The 17,553-nt window shown below is 34.5% G+C and overlaps 2 protein-coding genes across 7 annotated transcripts in view; one reads left to right on the forward strand and one right to left on the reverse strand.

Moving 5' to 3' along the window:
- The window catches only part of CYTH3 (cytohesin 3), a 135,118-nt gene extending 133,206 nt beyond the window's left edge, over positions 1-1,912 (forward strand). Inside the window, exons 12-13 of the mRNA XM_074281061.1 lie at positions 130-284; positions 587-1,912. Of these exons, the coding sequence (XP_074137162.1) occupies positions 130-284; positions 587-659 (228 nt within the window). The 3' untranslated portion in view covers positions 660-1,912. The remainder of the gene's footprint in view (positions 1-129; positions 285-586) is intronic.
- Positions 1,913-6,240: 4,328 nt separating this feature from the next.
- Positions 6,241-17,553, reverse strand: part of USP42 (ubiquitin specific peptidase 42) — a 114,383-nt gene continuing 103,070 nt past the window's right edge. For 5 of the 6 annotated variants that reach the window (XM_074281049.1, XM_074281047.1, XM_074281048.1 and 2 more), the window contains 5 exons: positions 12,968-14,464; positions 11,457-11,788; positions 8,877-8,971; positions 8,054-8,098; positions 6,241-6,317 (listed from right to left, as the gene is read on the reverse strand). In XM_074281049.1, the coding sequence (XP_074137150.1) occupies positions 8,060-8,098; positions 8,877-8,971; positions 11,457-11,788; positions 12,968-14,464 (1,963 nt within the window). In that variant the 3' untranslated portion in view covers positions 6,241-6,317; positions 8,054-8,059. The remainder of the gene's footprint in view (positions 6,318-8,053; positions 8,099-8,876; positions 8,972-11,456; positions 11,789-12,967; positions 14,465-17,553) is intronic. The other variant, XM_074281052.1, reaches the window with a different exon arrangement.

The raw sequence follows: 17,553 nt of genomic DNA on the forward strand, positions 1-17,553 counted from the left end.
TCTTTTTTGGAAATTCTACTTTTAATGAACCAGCAAACTAAATAAACTTTGAAGCAAGCTCTCAGCATGCTCAGATCCTGTGATTTATGAAGCTTTCATTCTCTACCTTTATCTTGTCTTTTTACCCAGAATTGTTTTGAACTCTATAACCCAAGCCATAAAGGACAGGTCATAAAAGCCTGTAAAACAGAGGCTGATGGCAGAGTGGTGGAAGGCAACCATGTAGTATACAGAATATCTGCCCCAACCCCGGAGGAGAAGGAAGAGTGGATCAAATCAATCAAGTGAGTAATGGGCTTAAAATAAAAACTGCAGTGTTTTCAAAAGATTCTTATTTTTCCATTTTGTGACAAGTATTTTAGAGAGTATGGACTAGTTTAGAGAGTCAGAGAGTTACGTTCAACACCTTAAATCTAAAACAGCATTGGTGAGCTTATACATAGACTTTTCAAGAAGTCCATTCAAATTTTTTAAAGTTTTTTAAAACTGAGTTTTCTTCTAAGTAAACCTCCTATTATAATGGAAAAATAGATGGACTTTGTCAAACCACAATTACCTGATAAATTTTTTCCTTTCCTTTCACCAGAGCAAGTATCAGCAGGGATCCTTTTTATGATATGCTGGCAACAAGGAAAAGAAGAATTGCCAATAAAAAGTAGCACTCTGCTGTTTGGGCAGTGATTCACCCACGTTCCATATTTAGGGGAGCATGAAATCAAGAACACCTTAAACAGGTAAAAGTAAGAAAAGAAAAAATTTAGAGAAAAACTGGTCAAAGAGCATTCCCACCTCTCTCATTGGAGTATGAGAATAATGCAGAAAACCTTCTGCAAGATAACTCACCAGAAGACAAGTACTTTATATAGAATCCTGCAGATGACGTTCCAAGGATGAATATATGGGAATTTAATTATCTAAACAGAAGACATGGAAGCCTTATATATGCTTTGGATTTTCAATAACCTGGAGAAAAGAATCAGGCTGAAAGACATGAAATATTTTCCCTTCCTGGTTATTGAGCATCTTGCTCAGGATGGGAGATGTTAGAAAATACTTTTCTTAGGATTTTTAGCCAGTAAGAATTCTTTGTAATACAGCCACCAGAATTGGTGTATAGTATGATCCAGAACTTGTTTTCTCTATGGGAAGAACTTTCCTGCCAATTGTATAACACAACCATTAGTGGCAAAGCAAATCATTCCAAATTAAATTGTTTGATAGAAAAAGCCACCACTTTTTTATTTAGAACTTTTTTCCTCTGATATATAGGAATATAGCTTTTATATACCTTTTTATATTCTGAAATTATAACAAAATAAACTTTTACTTTCTATCTAACAATAGTATTTTTAGAATGGCAGCTATAAATTTAATTTAACTCCTGGGCACAAGTACAATGTGCACAGTAAATATGCAGCTCCCAAAGGTAAAAGCTTTGGAAAAGAAAAAAAAAAAAAAAAAAAAGCAGTTTGAGTGGTAGCTGTAGACAATTGAGGTGGTTTTAAATCTATGCTTACTGCTGCCATAGAGACAGAATTGGATGAGGGATAAGGTAAAAGGCAGTATTATTTTGTCAAGATACTTAATTTGACAAGTACTAGAATCTTGTGGGAATAGCTGGGTATGTGGAACATAGAAGATAGAGGTATCCAGGAATCTTTGAAAGAATTTTTAGCATTTTATTGGAGGGTGGGGAAGTCTTCCTTAAAGCATCTGAATCTCTCAGATCACACACAAAAATTTTGGCTTAAATTTGCCCCAGAAATTAAGCATTAAAACTAGTAGAAAACAGCAGAATGGTGAGATGAAAAGGGAACTTTTCTCTTCTAACCTTAGCTGAGAAGGTGCCTTAACTTTTATGTGGAATTTTTTTTTCCCCCCACAAGTATTTTCTTTTTAAAAAAAAAAAAAAGCAATTTATCATTATTAAGGACAACTATCCTGTGGTGTTGATACTGTAATTGTTGATTCTTAGAAGAGGGAAATCCTCCAAACAGAAACATGTCATTCATGTATCTGGCCATAGGGAGCCTGTTCTCTGCTATCTGTGCTCTAAAATCTTAAAGTGAAATCAAATATTATTACTTTTATTCCATGACCTAATTAGGAGATGACCAAACTTAATAGAATGAACTAGAAATCATTTGTGAGCTCTCTTTCTTCTTGCAACACACTTTAAGCTAGTTATGAAATATTTTATATTCCATCATATGAGGGACAAATGCATAATTTAAATGTATAAGCATTTTCTTAATTGCATGGCACTGAGGTGTGTTTAAAACAGGTCAAATTACAAATCCATCAAGTATATCAAGGGAACTTTGGAAGTTCCTTGGAAGTACAGAGAGTTTTTAGAATACTTAATATCAATCAACCTCATAAATAGTAGCACAGATGATAATCGCATGGATATATTAGAGGCAAAGGGATGGGTGTTTGTAGTAATGGGATATTTTAGCCTGGAATCACAAAAGAAAATCTAAAACTACCAGAGCCTAGGGAATGCAAAATAAGTTATGGGGCTATAGATTGGACCAACTAATAGATTTCTTTAATAAAACAACTTTATTTCAATGATCATATCCATTTAGATGCAGGACATAATGTTCTCCCTAGGAATCCCTCTATGAAGATGACTATGTGAATAAAATTTAGTAGTAGATGCTACTGTTCTTGGCGTTATCTCTTCTTTCACAAATGAAAATTATAACCTAGGCATCTTCTCCAGCCAGAAAACTTAATAAATTTGTCTCGCCTACACAAGCTATGTGATAGACATAGCACAAGAATTCAGAATATATGGGTGGTTTTAGTTCCTTCCTGCTGCAAATTCTAAGTCAGGGAAAACCTCAGATTTCAAGTTCACTTTTTTATGCCTTTGTCAGACTCCAAAAGGTGGAAGTAAACATTTATGTGATCTAGCTCTTTAATAAAGCTAAGGCTTGGTGATTGTGTGAAGGCACCAATTCAGGCCATTCAAAGGTAGAGGTGCATTATGGAATAGATGGCATCCAAAGGTATCTGAAATTACTATTCCTACTCATTTTTCAAATTGATTTGTTCCTGGGTCTTAGAGGGCTTTTAAAAGGTACCGTAATCTCTCAGCAAATTTAAAATGTAGGAAATTTTAAATTTTGGTTTGAGAAAGGGGTACCGACCTCTGCTGTTCCTCATTTGTGCATATGCAAGTTTGGGTTTTAGCTTTCCTTGAAAGAGCCTCATGGTATAATACACTAAATCAAATGTTGCTTATTGATTATATAGAAATACTCATCAGCCTAGGATGCGGTAGTCTCTCATCCACAACAGCAGTTTTTTTTTTTGTTTTTTTTTTAATGCTTCATTTTGCTGAAAAACATGAGCACTTAATTTTCCATGTTTTCTCTCTCATTACTTCTTTGAACTGTTCTTTTAAAAAGTCCTTGGTGCAAGGGGGGAGGGGAAGGGCAGGTATTTTTCTGATTTTGACCTCACAACCATATCGGTTAAAAAAAAAAAAAAAAAAAAAAGCATGAAGGAAATGCCTTATGAAAGTTCACGTGTTCTTTTGCCATAGTAGTTTGTAAAAGAACTTTACCTATGTGGATGTTTACATGGGAAATTATAGTAACTTATATAAAATTATGTTGTGATAGCAAAAAGTAGCAGACTACTCTGCATTTTAAAAAAATAAATCAAACTGTGGCTAGCTTATTTCTCTTCTTTACCCCACCTACCTTGTGGAGTGTGGGCAACAAGATTGTGCTGTATTTGTAATTTTTTAATTTGCCACCAAAGGTATTCTGTTGTTTTAAATGAATTTTGAACATTGTGACAGTATTTATTAGCAGGGATGGAAATAAGGCCAACATTTCCACTAAGCCATCATCAGTTAGGCTTCTTGAGGAGCAAAGCACCTCAGTGTCTACAGGGGAAAAGTAGCTGGAACCCCGAGAGCCAGAAAAGATAGTGTTCACGGGAGGGTGAGGACCTCCCCACTCTCCTTCCGTCACTTGGAGCTCCTCTTGTAGGCTTTGACTAGAGAAGCCTTCCCTGTGAGGTGCCATAAGTAATTTCTTTTTGCCTGAGCCCAGGGAAGCAGGGAAGTGTTTTCCCTGCCCCTTCCATCCCAAGATTCAATCTATCTATCTTCCTCCTCTCCCAGTTGCTTTCAGGGCTTGCATTTTGCTCCAACTTCTGGCCAAAGACTGAAAACTTTCTTCAGGGACAATAAGGAGGAGGGAGGGGTAGTGTGTACCCAGTTGGGGACATTGACTGACTCTAGGTAAGCTACTTCTGTTGCACTTCTCATCTCCTGTAATCTCCTCCCATCTCTCGCCTCACCCCCTCCCCCCCAAACCAAATTTGGCTAGTGGCTATTAACAGATCTCAATCCCGGGAACAGTGTAATTTAGAAAGCTCTTCTCTTGAGCTCAGCTGGACTGACTACAGCGCAAAGTAACCCAGCTCTTTAGGCAAGTCAAGCTCTCCTCAAAGGTCACAAACTTTTTTGAGCAGTTTAACATATGAGGTACCAAACTGGGTCAAAATAGAAGTTATTTATAGATGGAGCAGCATTTCATGCTTCATATAAAGCAATGCATATTTTTAAAGTTATAAATGCATATATCTATCTCTAAATAGATATGCTTGCTGAGAAGTTAGGTCTGTTGTAGACCAGAAGCTACAGTTATAATTTGTGAATTATCAGTTTCTTATATTTTCTTGGAAAACATTTCTATTTACAGTTAAATATAAAGTTATGTAAATAATGTACAGATATGTATTTGAATTTTGAAGTTTGTGTTTGTTTACTCATTGTACAACCACAATTTGCATGAAAAAATATTCTGTGTATCTATTCATAATGATATTTTGTTGTAAAGTGGATAGGATTGTTGTATGACTGTAAGACCCTATTGCAAATATTGTGTTACACTTAAAATAAAAGTCAAAATTGTATTGTTAAGACACAAGTGTCTTAAGGTCTGGTTCTTTAAATGCAAAAAGTAACAGGTAAGTGCAATGGAAAAAAATTACTTCCATTGCAGCTGGCTTTCCTTTGCTAAATAACTCTTTCTTTAGCAAATTAGCAAAACTCAAACATACAAATAAACCAAAAACCTACCAAAAAGATGGTCTCCTCAAAGAATAAGTGTGTCATTCACTTGTTTACTTAAAACAATGCAATTAGGAAAGAAGGAAGTAATAATGGTAATAAGCAAAGCTAGAAGAGCTAAAATAAAACACAAACAAGCTGTTTTTGACTTTGCTGTATTTTATATACTATATAAATTTTACATGCTATATATTTACAGTGGGGCAAGTGCTTTTATAATCTTTAAAAAAACAAAGATCAAACTTTAGACATCTCTGAACAACACAGACTGTATAAACCATACAGATTATTCAGATATAAACTGTATTAAATACAGTTTTCCCCACTCCATCTCCTGATGCAGGACCAGTGAATTATAAGTATATCACAGTTTGATAGCATTTCCATATTAAAAATAAAATCACAGTATGAATTTGTCTGTAACTAGAAACTTTAAGGGACCGAACTGACAACTCAGACTCCAATATTGTATAGTCAAGACAAGTGACTGTATAAAAAAGTGTTATGTAATAAAAACATACTGTAGGCTTTACAAATAAAGTTTGGGTTATACATTCATAATGTAAATGCTCATCATAACTGGTAAATTGATTGGTGTGTTTCCACAAAGTTCAGAAACAGAACTTGTCTATAAAATACATCTTCAAATCTTGAATACAACTAAAATGTGAAGCAAATTAGTTTCTAGTATCAGACATCACAGAAAACAGAGAGCTCTCTCTCAAAATTCTAGGTAAGAGCTTGTGAATCTTTAAATAAGTCTTTAAATTAAATATACAGTTTTTTTCTTTTTTTTTTTTTCCTTCCCTTCCCACTTCCCTCCCACCCCCTCCTTTTTAAATAATTCCATGGTTTCCTGGCTTGGTCTTGCACCAGATGTCTAACTTGGAGTAACATTACATGAAATACAAGTAATCAACCTGAGTCTGTAATTAAGCAGCATTTGAGATGTTCTATTCCAGGGCATTATTTTCAATGTGATTATATACACGGTATTTTACAACGGTCAGCAGTTGTAGAAAGTTTTCATCCATTTGGATTAAGGGTAATTAAGAAAAAGTCTCAAGGTAAAAATTAAAAAAAAGTTCTTCCATGGTAAAATCCTGTACAGTATTTACTGAAGAAGCACCACTTATGGATTTGAACAGTTAATCATTTTCTATATTTATAAATATAATTTAAGCTGTGTTGGGGATGGCTTCAGTTGAACACTCTGAATCTGAAAGACAAGACATACTGTAGATATTAGTCATTCCAAAGACAGGAAGTTTTAGAAACAAAGAGCTTAGCTGGCTTAGCATCAGCTCTCTCTTCTCAATACTAATGACTTATTCATGTAGTTTTTAATTAGAAAGATCCTAAAAGACTTGAAGGAAGATGCTTTTCTCATTGAAATATTTCACCCTTCTTAGCTGTGACAACAAAACATACATCTTAAGTTTTTTAGACAAAGAAAATGGGTGATTTTAATGGCCTGATGGTAAAAACATTAGGGAGCAATGGACGCTCTGTTTCTTAAGTTTTCTACTGGAAGGCATCTGCCATCCTCTGGAACAAGTGGGAACAAACTCACTGTGCTGTTCCAATTTCCTTGTAGAAGACTCAAGCACTTTTCCTCCTATTCAAGAGCCACCCTAAACTGAATCCCCAAACCCAGTAACAGCTAGTATTTATTTACCAAGTGTTTTTCACACATAATCCAATTTTATCTTCTCAATAGCCCTGTGGGACATGTGCTACATATATTATTATCCCTGTTTTATAAATGAGGATAAGTATTTTGAGGGCAGGGACTGTGTTTTGTCTCTTTTTTGGATCTCCAGCACTTAACCTAGTATCTAGCACACTGTAGGTGCTTAATAATTTTTTTTTTTAATTTGATTTTATGTGACCCAGAGACTTCCCCAAAATTACAAGACAAATAAAAGTCAGAGGCCCAAAGTCCAAGATACTATTCATTCTTTCTTTGTGTTGTGAAAATTTTTGAGGCATCTTTTAAATGTCTCAAAATCTCAATGAATAAAAATTAAGTTTATGGATCCTTTCACTTGACAAATATCCTAACTCCCTCTTGGATCAGTGCTTAAAGTTTCATTTCCTAGTCAGATTTAGATGTTTCTTTTTTTTTAGTCCGCATGTCAACTTTTAAGTGGGTCATTGTCATGAGTGCTGATGAATTGCCTAGAATTCTACCAATACTAACTTTTCGTCTGGAAGAAAAAAGGACCAAAAAACCTCATTTTAAAATATGCTTAAATTCCCCCAAAACTCTTTCTTGTCTATCATTTTAACTACCCAGCAGATCTGGATCAAATTTATTTTCATCTTTTATGCTATCATTTCATTAGTTCATAGTTTAAATTTTGGTTCATGTAATAATCTCTATCATCCTGGCAAATGGAAGTTACCACCCTCCCATCTTTGCATTAAAACCAAAACCAAAATCAGTATTGAAAATCTGAATACAAAATTGAGCTCTGCTGCCATCCAGTGCTTCTAGAAAACCTAACAGCTATCCTGGGGATGTGGGTGGGAAAAGGAATATGAAATACAACAGCTTGGTCTCTGGCTGACATCTAACCTAGGCTAACCTAGATGCATCAGGCTTTTACCAAGATGCTACCCAGGTGTCTGTCAAGAGATCCAGTTTTCTAAGGGACAGATTTCCTCTGGGACTGCCAGTGCCCAATTTTTGAAAAACTAATTTCTAGTCATTGCCTTGTAAAATGGATAAACTTGTGAGCCCAAATGTATCATCTACCTTTTCTAGGGTCAGTAATTACCTAACAGCACACAAAATTAATGTGTATGTGAATAAAATCCGTACCACTATCTGAGCTACCTGTCACCTTTAGAGTCACAACGAAATAACTCCAAGTAGCACCTTCCTAATTATAGTTCTATCCTTGTTAATTTCAAGACAAATAGCCATATACAAATATGAAAACAGCTTACCGGTAACTAGTGTAATTTTTCTTTTGAGGATGAGTTTTCATTCACCTAGGAAAAAGTAGGGGGTAGGAAACATTTTTATAATTTGATTTTATGAAGTCTTAGTCACCCATGCTACACATTTATGTGCAGTGATAACATTTTCAATCAATCACCTAGCTTAAGCTGCAGTAAATAAACCCTTTAATAACAGGTAGTTATTGATAATTAGTAATCTATTTTATAAAACCATTTATTTCCTCTTTCAAAAAACCACCAAGATTAAAAATTAAAACTTTTGCTTGATAATTTAGTGGCTTTGGAACTAAAATTTGATTGCCTCAAGGAAGAAATCAAGCTTAAAATAAGAACTTAAAATAAGAAATGGCAATAAACTGTAATAGAAAAAATCCCAGGTCAAAAGTCATTCATCAGAGAATCAGTTTAATATACTCAGAGGACGATTCAAAGGAGAAAGGCAAAAATATACTCAGAGGACGATTCAAAGGAGAAAGGCAAAAATGGTCCATGTACCAGGATGAAGGGCTTTAAAAGTATGAAAGATAGATGAGAAAGAGAAGGTTCATCTTCAGCACAAAGAAAACTGTCACTACAAGATCAGATTGGCCCTCCCTTCCCTTCCCTAGGCTGGATAGAACCAGGAAAGGCATTCTAGTGTCTCAGTCTGAATTCTTACCTAAAGCTCTAGTCTACAAACCAATCACCAGTTGCAGTCAGATTAAAGATTAACAATAGAGAAGAAAAGCAAAACATTTTTTTTTTTAAAGTGCTCTGATCCATGCTACTAAATAAGAAACAAAATATTTTTGTTAGTATTTCAACATACTTTCCATCTAGATTCATCTGTACTTGTAGAACTGTCATCCAACTGTTTACTGGAAACCTTCTGACTGTAGTCCTTATGAGAGGGGAGGTCTTTAGCTGAAACATGAACATTTTTACAAAGATGTAGAATTCCTTTTAAATCATGATAAGCAGATGAACAAATTCATCTCCCTGTTTCCTGTTTAATACTAGTATATTAAATTGTGGGCAAGAAAGGAATCAAATGAGTTTCCTGATCAGTAACATTTTACATTTTAATATAAACTCGACAATTAATTTGTTTTTAAAAGAAAAATCTGCTTCAGCTTTCATTTTTCAGCTAGAGATTTTGATCTGCCATACGCTCTCCATATACTTCTCTATAATAATATTCTTGAATACTACCAAGCATTTTGCAGAAGTTACAATGAATTTCCTGTATATTATGCACTGGTCCTTTGCAAATATAAAATGTTTTGTTTTGTTTTTTGTTACCACAGTTTGTATTGTACCAGTCAGTCATCAAATCTTCCTAACTTGCCTGCTAATCTTTCTCTTTGAGAACAGGAAACTATGTCTTCTACTTATTTTGTAACAGTCTCCTTTTCCCCCAGCTTTCTGCCTTCCCCACCCCCGGCACACAAAGCACACAGTACAGTAACATCATCATCCATGTATAGCACAGCTGAAAACAGAAAAGAAAGCCAAAAAGCTTTGAGCAGCCAAAATAGATAATACAAAGTTCATGCATTTTGCTCATGGAGAGGTACCTCAGGCCCACACTTGAGCCTATTTATTGTCAAATTACATTTACTGAAATTCTAACAAGCTTTGTTATATGGTTTCTAAGCCACTACAGAATAGAAGCAGCAACTTAAAAGGGGATTAAAGTGGATATTACAGGTAGACAAATTGACAATATTTAAAAGTGGAAGCTAATAGCATGGAGAAAAGGGAAAAAAAATATAACAAGCAGATACAGGAAATCAAAAAGCACAGCAATCTGGGCCCATTAATATAGTAGCAAATAACCTCATACACCCAATAGGCCCTGGTGGCACAACTGGAGCACACCACAGTATAATTAATTAATGTTCTTAATGACAAACCACTGTCACCAAGAAATAGTTTAAAAACTGGTCACTATGTTTTGGCAGCAGTAATAAGAGCTGGCTTTCAAGCCAGGAAGTTCTAGGTTCAAGTTTCGCCTCGGACTCATGCCAGCTGATTGGCCCTGAACAAGTGCCATTAACCTCCCAGGGCTTCGGGTGACTGCAGACCATATGTTGTCGCAGAAAGGGTGCCAAGCAGATTTGGTGGAACAAGCTTCCACCCCGAGGAGTTCTCTACACTAATGAAATCACAGATCTAATTCCTACCATCCTTGCACTCTGTTTAAGGTGGAAGCAAGCATTTAATCAATATATTTCAGAACAGAAGTTCTTCACCTTTTTGTGTGTCACAGACCCTTTGGGCAGTCTATTGAGGCCTCTGAATACCTTCTCAGGATTATTTTTTTTTTTAATTCATAAATGAAGGAAGTGATAAATTTCAGATAGAAATAAGTGCAAATAAAGATGTAATTTTCCTATTGAAGACCACAGAGTCACTGAAATCTATAAACCCCCAAATTAAGAACTACTATTATAGAAAACTTCCACAAAATATGGCTAAAATTTTGAAAGTTTTTGACACTTTAAAAGGGTGTGTAGACCTTCAGTTACCTGGAAATATCTTTTATTGAGAATTAGTTGAAACCTGAAGGTTTTGTATAGATGAGGTTTTGCCACACAGATTTTCAATAAATGCTGCTTGTTTAGGAGTGAAAATAACCAAACACAGCAACTGTAATATATTGTACAACTTAGCAAACAAACAGTTAAAATCACACACACACACACACACACACGCACACGCACACACAAAATCTCTTCCATGGAAAACAAATTTAGTGTGGCAAAAAGGCCAGAGAGAGAGAAACTAGATTTCCAACAATGGGCACTATCATATAAAACCTAATTGATTAAGGAACCTGAGACCATTATTCTTGATTCAAACCCCAAGGCAGTAATCTACCAAAGACATAAAGTCCAAAGAATAACAGGTACAATAGTAGTTCCAGTAATAAGGAAGAAAAAAAAAACACACAAAATACTGATCACAAGGTTAAAATAATTTTTAAAAGGCCATTAGCATTGTCAAATTATTCTGTCTTCCCTCTGTCTACCCACCCAACCCTTTTGCCCCGTGACTTTGTTGAACACACATGCTCACATGACAGCTATACATAGGCATTAATATAATGATGTGCTCCTTTACAGCTAAGTTATAATCTAAGGAAATGTTGCTCCAAAGAATTCTGTTTTATTTCAATGGTTAATCAATTAACACTATTGCTATAGCACCAGGAATTAAAGAAAGCACAGGAATGACTGGAGAAGGGGAAAAGACTTCTAATAGCCCACATTATTAAAAAGTTAACTATAGTTTCTAGAACTATAAAATGTCATACAGATAACCTAACACGAGCACTTGCTAAATGACTGTAAACTTTAACTTAAAATAAAATTCTTCATTCTTAACTCCTAATGTTTCCCCTTACCCTGGCCATACTCAGCTGGGTGACATTTATGATCCTGGCTTTCCATTCTTAAGTGTTTGGTTTTCTCAGGGTGATCATCATCTTCCTCATGAGAAAGTTTATTAGATTTCTGGTAGTCCTCAGATGGCAAGCCATCTTTGATGGGAGATTTGTCCTTTTTCTCCCAGATTTTATCAGTCTCAGAGCAGGAAGCCCTGAGTACATGAAGATCTGAATGTTCAATATAGTCCTCTGATTTTTTTGCATGTTTCTTCTTTTTCTTCTTCTTCTTTTTGTGTTTGCGAAGGTCAGCTTTGGAGTTGGCTACAGAAAGGTCCAAATCCTGATGATGCCTGTAAGAATTAAAAGCCAAAGTGAAAAAAAAAAAATTTCAAAAGAACATGATGTGTCAAGTGTACTATACTTTTTTAGGGACAATAGTTAAATACAGTGGGTAGAATTCTGGTTGCATTAAGTGTCCTTTCAACTAAGAAAATCTTATTCTTCGTTATTATGTTATAAGCAAAACAAGATCTACTTCACCAAATATTTTGATGCTTTCCCCTGAAATTAATGGTTATAGAAGACAGGAATGAAGGCTGCTTTTCCCCAATGCTTAAGATATACCTTAAGACATTACTTTCTTTAACACTACCATGTTCTTCCATCTATGTGCCACTATCTTTATAAAGTTTCAAATTTAAAAAAAAAGTTAAGTTAAAAATGAAACAAAAGTCATTTTATATTTTCAAGGACTATAGTTTTAAAGCCTCACATTCCTCAATTAGATGCCTCAAATTGAGGAAAAAAAGGTAAACAACAGACAAGAAAACAAATCACATCTCAGATCACAGTTTATCCACTAAACAAATGCCAAAAAGATACATCATATATACATAATAAGAAAAAAAAAAAAAACAAACCAGAGACCCTTGGGAAAGGAAATATTCACTTAATAATTGAAGAATAAGGATTTCAATACTATCATTCCAGTTTCTATATAAAAGTTACAATTTTTTCAAAGAAATCTGCAAATTTACTTCCAATGGAGTTACAGGAAATCAATTCTTCTTCTTTTTTTTTTTTTTTTTTTTAAACTGAGGCATTTGGGGTTAAGTGACTTGCCCAGGATCACATAGCCAGGAAGTGTTAAGTATCTGAGATTTGAACTCAGGTTCTCCTGACTCAGGGCTGGTTCTCTATCCACTGAGTCACCTACCTGCCCCACAGGATATCAATTATATCAAACAGCCATATGAAATTCTCGGAAGGCATTTTAGCCTTCTCTGAAATAACACAGCAATACTGGGAGTTTTTTTGGGGGAAAAAAGGTTGTCAAGTTCAAAGATTATCACATCATCAAATTGGGTTTTATATGGTTTAGAAGTCTGGGATTCCATAAAAATACACAAACATCAAATTTATTTGAATATTGTAGATTATTTTACTTTTTTAGGTCAGAAAAGGATGGCTAGCCCCAAGCTAATAAATAAACTTTTTTAAAAAGAAAATTCATACCACTATATACTTACTTGCAACTTCGAGTTCTGTGTTTGTCTTTGGATTTCTTTTTCTTTTTCGATTTTTTGTGCTTCTTAACTTTCTGCTCTTCTACTGGCTCATTTTGTAAGGGTTTGGGGATTTTCTTTTCTAAGTCACTGTCATTGTCTATACTATCATATTTCCTTTTCCTCATTTTTACAATGTCATGCTCATGAAATTGACTACAAAGATTTGAACTGTTTTCTTCAAGTGCAATTTTGTCATGAGAGTATTTTTCAGGATGTTGAGGAAGAGATGAACAATGGGACAGATCTACTTTATTACTGTTTGAGTGATGTCTTTCTTTCTCTTTAGGTGCTGGCTCATGAACCCATTTGCTTTTGTAATAGTCCTTGTGTGATCTATTATTGTACTGACTTGCTTTGTCATATTCTCGATCACTGTGAGATGGCTTCCACTCTCTACCATCCCTTGAAGAATAAGAATAATAATCATTATAATATCTATATTTGTCCCATCTTCTCATTCCATCTGGATAATATTTCTCCCGACTCCAAGATCGCTCACTTTTAGAATGATAATATCTACCCCTTTCCTGATCAGATTTTCCTCTACTTCTGGACTGATAATGGTTATGTTTTCCTAAGGATCTACTGTCAGGGCTGCTGCTTTCATTATGAAAAGGTTTATATTTGCTTCCATTACAGTGTTCTGATTTGTGGCGGCTCTTTTTGGTCCTCTCTTTGCTATAGGATTCCCTTTTTTTGTAATAATGGTTCTCTGTTTTGCTCCTGCTTTGCTTTGTTCGTTCTCCACTGGAAGAACGATCTCTTCGGTTATGATGATGCCCTTTGTCCACTTTTCTAGGGCTACCACCTTTTTCCTTAACTGGAGAATTACTTTGAACTTTTTGTCTAACTTTATTTTCTTCACATCGTTCACTATTATTTTGTTCAGTGCTCCCTTTTGAATAATGATTCTCTATAATTTTATCTAACTGGGTAGCAGACAGTTCATTAGTAGACATGTCTATGCTTTTAGAAAGGTCCTTTGTTTCTTTGCATTTTTCAGTACTAATAAATACTAAAAGTTTATTACTATCACATTCAGTGTCAAAATTATTGGAAGGCGTTTGGCTCAATTTTTCCATTGTGTCCACTGCTGCAGAGTTCAGCAAATTCTCCTTTACTGTTCCCTTTATTTCTTGGGGTAATAAGATCTTTTCATCTGTGAAATTCCCAGGATCACACTGTTTAGGAAACTGATCATCTCCAATGGCTTTCTTATTAGCATTACAATGACTAATGATATTGGGAATAGATTCTTCTGGTTTTGCTATAATACTTTCAGAAATTTCTTCTTTGGTAGCAATGACATTAGGGTCTGAAGGTGGAAAGGTATTCTTTATTTTGCAGCTAAGACTGGAAGTAACTTTATCTAATTGTTCATAGGAAGTTGAACTGCTGCTACCAACCACAAGTTCTGTACCAAGTTCTTCTTCAGGTGGTTTCTCGTTTCCAGTTGAACTACACCAAAACAAAACAAAAAAAGGGAAAGGAAAAGGAAAGGAAAAAAGGAAATTAGTTTGAAATGAAACATCAGACAAGAGCTTAAATACTATTTCCATAATATCAAACAGGAGCACACACATTCAAAAAATATAGGTAATATATCTTAGTTTTGGACTAAAAACTGTTTTGTGTTCTTAGAAAAAACGTTTTAAAAATATGTTTATAAGATCTTTTGCAGCAAAATATGTTTAAACTCAATGTAAGAACTCTCACCTTTAGATACTTCAGAACTTTAGTACATATAATACTCTACCAAGCCCCACCAAGGTTTTGACCACAGCAAATTCTAGAATTCCACTATTTCCAAATATTCTTTATTTCTATTCAAATTATGTTCTGTTTATTAAATTCTGCCTATCAGGAACAATCAAGTGAACTGAGATGCAAAATTTTCCTACTTCCCCTAATATTCTAGGGCCGATGAGTTTTACCAGAATGTCAGATGTAAAGTTTTCTCAATTAACTACAGTTTGTACTTCAACAGGTCTGCAATCTCATTAATGTGGGTACTCTTTCTAACAGGGCAAATTAAAAGCCTTCAGCACTTTCTTTTCCTATATAAGTCCCATCTCTCAATGCCATTAAATTTTTATAATATACTTGGGACCTTCCTCTATATTTCTTGACAACAAATAATGTAGGTTATTATTTTGCCCACATGGATAGTTATCTTTCACATTTTGCATTATTTTAAAATTAATTTAAAAATTAATTAATAAGCAGTTGGGGTTAAGTGACTTGCCTAGGGTCACAGAGCTAGAAGTGTTAAGTGTCTGAGAACAGATTTGAACTGGGGTCCTCCTGACTTCAGGGCTGATGCTCTATCCACTACTCCACCTAACTGCCCCAAATTTCATTTTTTAAATTTAATTAAAAAGGAGAAAACCAGAACCAAACTCTTGTATTAAATAATGTATAATAAAAAGAAAAACCCAAATTCCTGCTTTGGCAATGTCCAAAAAATGTTCCAATTTGAATTCGAGTCTATAACTTTTTTCTCAGTAGGTGAATTGTATTCTTTGTGTTTTGAACTTTGGAATTATGGCTGTTTACTGCATTGATCAGAGTTTCTGAAGACTTCAAAAATGTTGTTTTGGCACAAATTATTCTCCTGATTCTGCTCAACTCTGCCTTCTCAGGATTCTTTAAAACTATTCTTTTCATCATTTCTTATAGCACAATAATATTTCATTACATTCATAAACCATAATTTATTTAGCCAATCCCTAATTGACCTTTTAGTTTCCAGTTTTTTACTGTTATAAGAACTATGGATATTTTTGTACATGTATAAGAAAAACTACAATCTGTTTAATCCTTACTATGAGTTAATAAGCATATAACAGTCATCTCATTTAAATCTCACAACTCTGAGAAGTAGGTGCTGTTATCATGCCCATTTTACAGATGAGGAAACTGAAGCAAAAAAAGGTTAAGTAACTTCCCCAGAGTCAAATAGCTAATAAGTGTTTGAGGTCAGATTTTAACTCATGTCTTACTGATTCCAGTTCTAGTATTTGACTGTACCATCTAGCTGCTTTCCATTGGACCATTTTTCTCTCTTTTTGATATCTTTGGAGTATAGGCCTAGTCATGGTATTGCTGAGTCAAAAATACACTGTTTATTGACTATGGAGGCAAAGCAACTGTGTAAGAATAAGAGCTGTTCCCTCAGTTGATATATATTTGGAGGATATAAATAGGCAGTTTTCCAGGAAGAAATCCAAACAATCAATAACTATATAAAAGAAAAAAAATGTTCCAAAAATTTAAATACAAATTAAAACAGCTCTGAACTTCCTCAATTTAGCAAAAGTAACAAAAAATAAAATAATGTTGTAAGGACTGTGAAAAGACTGGAGCTATGAACTGGTCTAGTTATTATGAATATATTTCACTCCATCCAATTTTTGAATTAGATTGTGAGCTCCTTGAGAGCACTCTTGACTTTATACTCTTTCTCACACTACATAGCTAGTTAGTTGCTGACTTTTATTGTTTCTACCTCTATAAAACATCTCTCACATCCCTTCGTCCTTTCCTTCACACAACTATTACCTTAGTCAAGGCCTTCCAACATCTTTCACCTAGATTATCGCAACAGTCTATTTAATCATTCTTATTACTTCAAATCTTTCACCATTCCAATTCATCCTATCACTGCTGCCAAAATAATTTTTCCTTAAGCCCAGATCTATCTGATTCTTCACTCAATTGATTCTAATGGTCTCCTAATGCCTTCCAGATAAAATAGAAACCCCTCTGTTAAGCTTTTAAAATCCTACATAACTAAGCTCCAACCTGTTTTTCTAGTTGTGATCAAGCCAAACTGGCATTGCATGTGTTCTTCAAATACAACTCTGCATGGGCTATCTCTCACATCCATAATGCACTCCCTCCCCTCTACCTTAAAGAATATATTTCTTCCATCAAGATATACTTCAAGCACCACCTTTTGCACAAAACCCAAACCAATTCCTCCAGCTATTTAGTGTCCTCCCTCCTCAACTACTTGTCCACGTCTTTATTCTCTTTATACTTATTTCATATACACTTATATGAATAAGCTAGGTAGTACAGTGCATAGAGTGTATGGCCTAGAGTCAGAAATGCATGGCCTTAAGTCAGAAAGAGTCATCTTTCTAGGCAAGTCATTTAACCTGGTTACTTCAGTTTCCTCATCTATAAAATGAGCTAGAGAAGAAAATGGCAAACCACTTTAGAATCTTTGCCAAGAAAATTTCCAGAAGGGATTAAAAAGAATAGAGCATGACTAAAAATTGACTGAACAACAAAAAAACTTATGTGTCTCTTCAATGGCAGTAACTCCTTGAGTAGGGATTAATTCTTTGTATCTCTACAAAGATATGCATTTAATAAATGATTATAAATCTTTTTCAAATTCTTTTTCAAAGATGTCCTTGACATAAATGTTTAAAAGGTTCTCTTTACCAAAAAAAAAAAAAAAAAAAAAGCATCCAGAATGTTTTCAAAGAATATTATCTAGACAAGACATGCTCTTTACAATTCATTTTCTTTTAGTA

Source organism: Sminthopsis crassicaudata, chromosome 1 (genome assembly GCF_048593235.1).
Source record: "Sminthopsis crassicaudata isolate SCR6 chromosome 1, ASM4859323v1, whole genome shotgun sequence".
Taxonomy (NCBI): Eukaryota; Metazoa; Chordata; class Mammalia; order Dasyuromorphia; family Dasyuridae; genus Sminthopsis; species Sminthopsis crassicaudata.